Here is a 9,867-nt window from a genome sequence, read left to right on the forward strand (position 1 = left end):
ACCTGAAAAGCTGTATTAGGATCCTAACTTAATCCTCCCCGATGGTGGACTATAAGCGGCCCTCCAGCTGTTGATGAACTACAAATCCCGGCATGCCTTGCCTTAGTTTTGCTATTTGGCCATGCTGAAACTGATGTAAGGCATGCTGGGATGTGTAGCTCATCAAAAACAGCTGGAGGGCCGCTTTTTGCCCACTACTAGACACTGCGCCAATTCACCACTCTACTGAGCTAATTACCCCCATATCCTCACAGGATATAAACTTTGAAGAAAGCCAAGCAATCGTTTTCTCTGGTCTGGATTTAAAAAGTTATTTTATTGTTACGTTGTTAATAACGTTGCAGTACATGAAGGGTACTAGGTTTTGCTTTATTATATCCTACACATCATAAGGGAAAGGAATTCTTTACATTTCGTTGGCAGCTTTCATTAAATAAGACAATTTAACAAAGAGAGGAGCATATGGTATTTGCAAACTCTGATCGGCAAGCCATGACCTGAGAAACAGGCAGAGATTTGTACACAAATTAATAATATTGTTAGAAAATATGAAAGAATACGGTTTTACTTTATAGCACAACTCTGACACAGCATAATATTCTTACTACACTTGTAACACTGGTCTAATGTATTAAATAGTATTCTGTATTTATTTCTGCTGCAGCCAGGGGCATAACTGGATATTCGTAGACCCCATAGCAAATATTTATACCCCTTTCACACCAGAGCCACGACCCGGATTATTGCCGCTCCAGTCCGGGCCGGGGCTTGGTGTAAATGGGCAAAAATATATATTTTTTAAATAACCCGGGTCCTGTTACCCGGTGTCCGACCCGGCAAATGTTCAGGGTCGGACATGGGGCTTCCCCGGAGTCAGGGGCCGTGTAAATGGGTAACCCGGGTCATCCGACCCAGGGACCGATTTCCTCCAATCAGGGAGCCCCAACCTCCGGACCGCAGCGCCCTGAGGTCAGTCCGGAGGTTGGGCAGGGACTGCGTACAGCCTCCGCTGCTGTCTGCGGTACTATGCAAACAGCAGCAGAGGTGAATGGATGCCTGTGTGCGGCATCCATTCATCTCATGGACAGAGGCTGGGGGCAGCCCAGCAGTTTATCTGGGTACAGGGATTGCCCCCAGCATGTCCGGTCAGCGTTGCGGGGTATCAGGCAGCGTTGCGGGGGTGACGGTCGGCGGGTTACCTGGCGCTTGGAGATTATTTCATCTCCGAGCGCCAGCTGAGGGCCCAAATTCACCGGCGTCCCCTACCCGGCATATGTCACCGGCGTCCCCTACTCGGCATATTGCCGGGGGACACTGATGTAAAAGGGAACAACTGCCTTGTCGCATCCGGGTCCAAAAACCCGGTGCGACAAGGAAGTTTTGGTGTAAAAGTGGTATTAGCAGCTGATGGTAATAAATATATATAGCACATATAAGACTGTAAAGATGGGCCCCTCTCAACTCTGGTCTTCATAGCAGCTGCACCCCTTGAACCTATGGTAGCACTTCACCAGTGTGCAACTTGGGTATGGGTCATAGGGTCGACTACTGAAGGTCAACAAGGTCCAAAGGTTGACACAAGTATTAGTCCAACAGTCAAAAGGTTAACATGAGTTTACACGTTTTGTTTTTTACCCGAATGACAACACAGTCGACATGGACACAAGTGTACTGCTGCGCTCGCCATGCTTCGGACACGGTGCCTCGCTGCACTCGGCGCACTATTTTATTCTCCCACCGCGCCGTAGTGGATGGTATCGCATGAAATACTGCCTGTCGACACATGTCGGCTAAAAAAAAATACCATGAAAAACTCATGTTGACATTTTGAGTGCTGAGTTCCCATTGTGTCAAGCTTCCAACCTTAGGTATGTCAACCATTTCAGGTGATGACCTAATGCATGTCGACATCAAGAGTGTCTACTTAATAACCATATCCCGTGCAACACTACATACAGATCAGAGAACACTATGTCAACATTTGTACAAACAATTTAAAAAAAAAAAAAAACGTTTATTTTGGGAGTGAATAATAAATGTCTGTTGACATCAAAAAGCAATTAGAGCAGGAGGAAAAAGCAGCCTTTCTACTGAACCACATCCTTCCCTCGTCATCAGGTAAGGCTGCAGAACATCCCGCTGTTCCCCAGCTGCACGGAACAGGAGAGCGGAGGAATTAAACAGTAGTCATCTACATAAAAACAAAGCTACCAAAATAATCCACGTTTCAGGTAACAATGCAGCATACAGTTGCTAATGATTATTGGGGTTCAGAATGAGGTTATTATCATGCGCTCAGCGGACCATGTTCATCTAAGGCAACCTGGCATTATATCGGGTTATTAAACAGATCAAAAGGATCATTTATGGCTGCCCAGTTTGACATGCAGAAGCTTAAGTCACAATAGAATAAGCTTCTGGCTCTTGTCCATTTTTTCTGAATTGCTTGCATAACACTTGTGGGATAGTTGGAGGTGAATAAACGCAGCAGTTACTCCAAATCAAAACAGCCTATTCTGTATGTTAAAAATAGGATAAGCCAGCCCTTGGTTTGGCACAAAAGTGTGGGACAGGATTCTAGTCTCGCCATTACGGTTTCTCATCTTAGCACACCAATTTCCAACGTTTGACTTTTATTTCTTTTAACTGAATTGCTCTGATGGGCGCGAATAAAAAAAAAAAAAAAAAGTTGAGTTTTTGAAAGTGTACAGTTAAGAATGTAGACAAGCAATACAGTATGTCAAAATCCTAAAATGTTGACATGGTTGAAATGTCAACATGCTCATGATGTTAAACAGTGAAGACTGAGGTAGCCTGAATGCAGGCGGGGAGGTCTGGGAAGTATTGATAAAGTATGTGAGTATGTTACACGAAAGGAACCACAACTACCACACCGCTGTAGTGCTGCAACCACCCCTCCACCATCTCTGCTTTGCACCTTTCCCAATTACACCAGATAAAACATCAAAAGCAATTTGTTCGCAATGTTTCTTGTATCAGGCTATACAATTATACATAAAAACACACACACAAAAGGTTTAGCGAAACCTGTTTTCAGTTGCCTTGGGCTTTTATGTAAAATATAAAATCATCATCTTACATGTATTTTTTTATACTGCAGTTCTATAAAAACACAAATGTATCAAAAGCCACATAAATGGACACTAACTGGAGTTTAAGACCAGAGCCCTTTGCACTCTCATATCTACATCTGTAAGATATTCACTTCATTTTGTTCTGCAATATGCAGTTTTAAATTGGTCTAATATCCCTTTCACATTGCATCCTCAACTCCAGGTGCCCATACACATTACAATTATTGTTTACAATATCGCATCTTGGTTTTGCGATGAGATGAGATCTAGCACAGAAAGTATGTGCTGCACACATACTTCTCATCTCATCGTAAAACCGAGATGCGATGAGATATTGTATACAATAATTGTAATATGTATGGGCACCTTAAAACTTATAACCTGGGTCGAGCAACCCAGCAATTCAAATTGGGCTATAAGCAGGGTTAAACCAGGGTCTCCCTCTGGGCAACTCGGGTTTAATATGAATGTGATGCTGCCGGGTCGGACCAGACATTGCCATCTGAAATGGGTAGGAGTGCGATATACTAATAATTGTTCACACTAGGCTGTTTTAGCATGCTCCCTGGCCCTTTATCGACGCCGGATAAAACAGCCTACCCGCTGTTTTGCTAATGAATAAATGCTGTGCTCAGCACCTATTCATATTAAATACAGAGCGTTGGGGATGCAGACGACAGGGGCATGCCCCCATCAGTAGTGTAGGTCATAAGTAGAATTGTAAAATGTGTGAAAGTGCGTATTGGCACTGATAACAGGACTTACAATCGGGAGTAAAGTCAACTGAGACAGCACATTGAGGGCAGCATGTACGAAGGCAGAAATGCAGTTAAAACCTAATTTTTAGAATGTACTAAATACCTGCCCCTGGGGCTCCAATGTGGAGGGTAAAAAGTCATGTTAGTACATATGCGTCAAGTATCGGCATGATGTACTGCAAATGGTTGCTACATCCTCCCCTGAAAAAGTGCTCGATAAGGTTTATACTTTTATCAAATATATAGTTAATAAGCTAAGTAACACAAAATCATCAAAAGGGGCAGTTAAATTAGGTGGGATGCTGCAGACAAGAGCAGCAGCTGCTACATTCACCCCTCTGTGGCTGTAAACTTATGCTGGGTACACACCATGCCGATTTGGCATCAATTCCCCTAATTTCGATACAATTCTCAACCGATTGTCCGTAAATTGGGCATGTTTTAGATCCGATTCGATGTGCGTCCCCGCTGGTCGTTTTGCAGATCCTACATGCTGCAGTCAGGACTTGAAAATGACCCCTTTAACTGGGTACAGATTGTGATCAGATCGTGTGACCATCGTATGATTGACTCACGATCATGAGCGTTCTGGTGTGTACCCTACATAAAGTAACTCATTTAGTGGAGAATTCGGGCCTCAGTGTGCAAATCGCTCTCAGAACCGAGACCTTCAAGAGTGTGCACAAGTCTGGACATCAGGAAATTCCTGCTGTCTGCAGTATCACTGAGGAATATACAGAAATAAGCATTTGTACCACATGAGTATCACTGGCTAAGTTACAGAGATCTAGACAGATATGCTGATACTTGTTTCTGAGCCAAGGCGGAATAAAATTAGCGCAGGTTAGCATTTCCCCTACTGCGTGACCTTGTTTACTGGTATTTAGGCTGCAACAGCAAACTAAATGGAGCACAAGATCCTAACTAAAATCCTTAAGGTCAATTCTGTTCAAGGACAGTATTGCATAAACCGGTCTCCTGATAATATTACAGGGCAGCTCCTGCCATTTAAAAGCAGGACATAAGCCACGTATTTTCAGCTCATTATCCAGACTAATTACTCCATACTATTAGTTATAGAACGCAATGTCCAATATATTTCCAGTTAACGCTACATAGTGGAGATTATCTATTCCAAGCTGTAACCATCTAATTCTTCTGGGAATTAAGCTGAAATACTTCTGCAAGAAGTTGCCATATTAACACAACCCCCGTGGGTGGCTTAGTGGTAGTGTATGTTAATTGGACTACTGCTTAAAGCAGACCGTAAACCTGCAAACAAAGAAAACGTCTGTGTGATGATCAGCAGCGCAGGCGAGTACGGTATACGTTTAAAACAGTGCAAGTTAAAACTTTATGCCTCCGCACACACTTTTTGGCCGATATATCAGTCGATTTTTATTGATAATCGGCCGATATCTGTAAAAGAAAAAGAAAAAAAAAAAAACACGATCGGTCGGAAAATCGGACAAAAAAAATTTGTTCTAGTGTGTGGGGGCCTTAATGTTGGTGGTCTTGAATGAAGCACTGACATCCTGATGGCAAAGCACAGACTAAGGGAGGCTATCAATCACAGCCGCTATTTCCACCAGCGAAAATAGCGGCACTCGCCTACTCAATGCTGCAGTTACCGACAGCATTGAAGGCAGTTGCCGACAAAACAGATCTGACTTTAGAAAGTCAGATCGGTTTTGTCGGAAATGGCCACAGATTGTTGGATTCACACCTGTTTTTGCCGATTTGCAGACTTTCCGACACTCCGTACATTGAATACCAACGGTCGAGTTACTGTTGGAAAGGACGGGATTCTGACTGTCTGGATGTCTGTGATGTCAATTTTGTGTCCTGGGTGAGGTATGGAGCCTGAAACCCCTATGGAGGTGCGAGGACTTTTCAGCGAATTTGGCCCTCCGTAAAGTGCACCCACTGTTGTGATGATTCGTAACTCGCGAATCATCCGCGCCGTTTGGGGTTAATAGGATCGACCCCTTAGTAGATGGAAATTGGAACAATGGACAACAACAACAACACAAAAAAATAGTGACTTCCCATTATTTATTTTGGTGTGAAGATATTCCCCCTTTACTTTGTGACTGGATAATAGGTCTCATTTTTACCACACCCCAACGAAGACATAATATTGGCAGAACTACAACCCTTTCCTGGCAAATCCCATGGATTTTCTCCGAAAGAGATTAAAACTCGAAAGAGATTAAAACTGTACCAAGTCTCCTTACTGTTCCAGAACTAGAGATTGTTGCCATAGTATTAACATTTGCTTTACATACAGTATGACAGCAAGATATTGCTCTCCTTTCGAAGAAAATACCGTATGACCGTGGCACAAAGACAATGTTGCAACAATTACTTTTATTACTACTAGCTATTTATAGCGCTCATACATATAACTAACATCTATGTTTGATTGTTACAAATATCTCTTTTATAGAATTAGGGTCTCGTCAAGCAGGGACAGTATATACTGGGCAAACTTTGTATCCTCTGTAACATGGCACACTTCAGTGGTCATATTAGTTGCCCTATAACCTTTAAGGCCCATACACACTTGACGATATTCAGAAGAAGAAAAATCGCCTAGTGTGTATGGCCCAGCGGCGGCCAACTAGCGATGATGTGCGCTCCAGCATCATCGCTAGCGAGATGGGCAGTCTGATGATTTTTCCAGCACATCTAGCGATGATGGCTAGTTTTTCAAAACATTGATGGTTGTGACCTAGCTCTCCATGTTTCGGGCATCGATAGTGGAGGGTCGAATAGTTTTATGCCATTGATAGATGGCTTGCGATGGTAAGGTTGTATTCAGCAGTGTCGCTGCAGGCGACCCGCCCCGTCGGGAGGTGGGCGCATGTGCAGAAGAACCTTAAACTGAATGGATGGCTGGTTAAAGTTACTTCTGTGCATGCGCGTGCCTCCTGGCCGGGCAGGCCGCCCGCAGCAACGCAGCTGCCCATCCCGTTGGTCTGGAATCTATAGCAGGAACCATCAATACCGGCAGCTACATAATACAGACAGTTGAAATGCAGACACTCGATATCATGATCGTACCGTCGAACATGTTAAAATACTGACATGGGCACCATATTAGTGTACCACGTCCGCTTGACATGCTTCGCTGCGTTTGGTACACTATTGTATTTCACAGTTTTTGTGAGAAAAAAAGGATGCGTGACGTGCCCACTCGCCATGCTTCGGGCTGCCGTGGATAGTGGGGGTGTGTTTCAGGAACACATTCACACCTGCCATGTCATACATCTGGGCAATAGCTCCTCAGACACAGGAGAGTATCATTGCTGGAGCATCTGAGACGCTCCCAGCACCGGCATGATCACCTCTGCACCAAAGAGGGGATCATGCTGGCGCCGGCAGTTTGAGAGAGGCGCTGACTAGTCTTGCCAGGGACGCCGGGGACAGAGATGCAGTTCCCAGCAACAGTACGGTAGTTACTTGTGTAGTTTCACGGTGGCAGCCTACGCTGATAACGTAGCTTACGATGCCGCTGTGAAACTACACAAGCAAGGCAGCCGTTGGGCTACGCTAATAACGTAACTTAGGCTGCCGAAAAGCAGCCATTGGGCTAAGCTATTAGAGTAGCTTCAAACGTGGCGTAAGCTGCCGCCGTGAAACTACACAAGTACCAAAAACATAAAAATATCACACAAAAAAAAAAAAGAACAAAACACTATAAAAATAAAAAAAATAAGGTATAAGCTATATAAATACAGTAAAGTGCCAGTAATATGCCATAGGATAAACCGGGATGCAGTTAAAATCCCGGCGTTCAGAATCCCGACCGCCGAAATCCCGACACATTCTCCCTCCGTGGGTGTCCACGACACCCCTGGAGGGAGAATAAAATTAAAGTGCCAAGCGTAGCGAGGCACCGGGCCCGCTGCGTGGCGAGCCCGCAAGGGGGGGCGATCCACGTCCCCCCCTTGTCGGCATTTCGGCTGTTGGGATTCCGGCGTCAGGATTCTGAACGCCGGGATCCCGACCGCCGGGATTCAGTACTGAATCCGATAAACCAACCAAACCACAGACAGATGCTGGTTATATGTATGATGATTTTATCTTTCTACAAAAAAACAGAATCTATAAGTACAGTACTAATTCTACACAAACACAGCTGAAGAATGTGGAACCCAAGTTGCTGCATAATTAATGTTCATTTTCCCAACACATTTGCATCTTCATAAACAATGGTGGTTACCTGGCACTACCGCTCCTCTGACTTGAAAGGTGACATGAGAGGACGCCATGGTGGAGTCTTCTTATGCTGCCCACATAGAAAGCTCTTCCCTAGAAATAATGACCCAAACAGATTAAAACAGGGCAGACACACATAGCCCAGGCAGACTACTGCCAGCTCTGACACATATCACAAGCAAACCTCTGCAGGGCACTACCACACATACCCCGGGCAGACTGCAGCAGGGCACTGACACACTTACCGAGGCACACTGCAGCAGGGCACTGACACACTTACCGAGGCACACTGCAGCAGGGCACTGACACACTTACCGAGGCACACTGCAGCAGGGCACTGACACACTTACCGAGGCACACTGCAGCAGGGCACTGACACACTTACCGAGGCACACTGCAGCAGGGCACTGACACACTTACCGAGGCACACTGCAGCAGGGCACTGACACACTTACCGAGGCACACTGCAGCAGGGCACTGACACACTTACCGAGGCACACTGCAGCAGGGCACTGACACACTTACCGAGGCACACTGCAGCAGGGCACTGACACACTTACCGAGGCACACTGCAGCAGGGCACTGACACACTTACCGAGGCACACTGCAGCAGGGCACTGACACACTTACCGAGGCACACTACAGCAGGCAGGCACTGACACTTACCGAGGCACACTACAGCAGGGCACTGACACACTTACCGAGGCAGACTACAGCAGGACACTGACACACTTACCGAGGCACACTACAGCAGGCAGGCACTGACACTTACCGAGGCACACTACAGCAGGACACTGAGGGGTAGATTTATTAAGCTCAGTGAAGTGATAAACTGTCTGTTTTTATTTCACCGGCCAATCAGCTGTGAAGTTACAGGCTTGTTTTGACAAATGACAGGTAGCAGCTGAGTGGCCGGTAATAAAAACCAGTCTATCACTTCACCGAGCCTAATACATCCAGCCCTGACACACTTACCCCGGACAGACTACAGCAGGGCACTGACACACATACCCCGGACAGACTACAGCAGGGTACTGACATACTTACCCCAGGAAGACTACAGCAGGTTACAGTTAGTACTGCCGAATAAAAACGTACATGACCGGGAACTCGGGCTGTGAGCAGAGGACGCCGCCGTCGCCAACCTCACCACACCACACTACACCGGCCAAACCGGTCCAGACTGGAATGGAACCGCCCAGCTCCGGAGGAGACTACTGCAGTCAGCACAACCGGAAGCCGCAGTCAGCCAGCATCACACACTTCCCTACGGCAACAGGCCCCGCCCACAGCTATCCGCCGCACCAATCATCACGGTCCCGTCGCCGATTGTCGCGCCAATGTTGCGAATAAAAGTCTTTATGTAATTGGCTGTCCGCTGGCTGGTGAGGACTGAGGAGAGTGATGCAGTGTTTGGCATCATATCATTGTTGTTTTGTTTACATACAAGTGATGATGATATTAGGTCTATCTTCTCCAGTCATTGCCCAAAGTACTGCTTACTGGGAATGTCAGCAGATCTCAACTGCAGTAACCTGGGCTAACATGGGTTCCTACTGATGGTAAATGGTTTTACCACCCATTGAGGAGTTCCAATGGTAAAATTCCTTTTCCTGTACATACTGTGTTATGCGGGGATCACAATCCCATTCCTTTGTCTAAGCCGCGTAGTCCTGACATCGATGATTTCCCCAAAAATTGTTAATGTGTTGATGAACATCCAAAAGATGCAATATTTGCAATATTTCCAACGCTATCGCTCATTTTGGCCCTTCTGAAAGATATTACAT

At 45.7% G+C, this 9,867-nt stretch overlaps 1 protein-coding gene across 1 annotated transcript in view; it reads right to left on the reverse strand.

Moving 5' to 3' along the window:
* The window catches only part of GPCPD1 (glycerophosphocholine phosphodiesterase 1), a 52,958-nt gene extending 43,631 nt beyond the window's left edge, over positions 1-9,327 (reverse strand). Inside the window, exons 1-2 of the mRNA XM_083175617.1 lie at positions 9,125-9,327; positions 8,082-8,170 (exon numbers count right to left, since the gene is read on the reverse strand). Of these exons, the coding sequence (XP_083031743.1) occupies positions 8,082-8,130 (49 nt within the window). The 5' untranslated portion in view covers positions 8,131-8,170; positions 9,125-9,327. The remainder of the gene's footprint in view (positions 1-8,081; positions 8,171-9,124) is intronic.
* Positions 9,328-9,867: the final 540 nt, after the last annotated feature.

Source organism: Crinia signifera, chromosome 3 (genome assembly GCF_055691185.1).
Source record: "Crinia signifera chromosome 3, ASM5569118v1, whole genome shotgun sequence".
Lineage (NCBI taxonomy): Eukaryota > Metazoa > Chordata > Amphibia > Anura > Myobatrachidae > Crinia > Crinia signifera.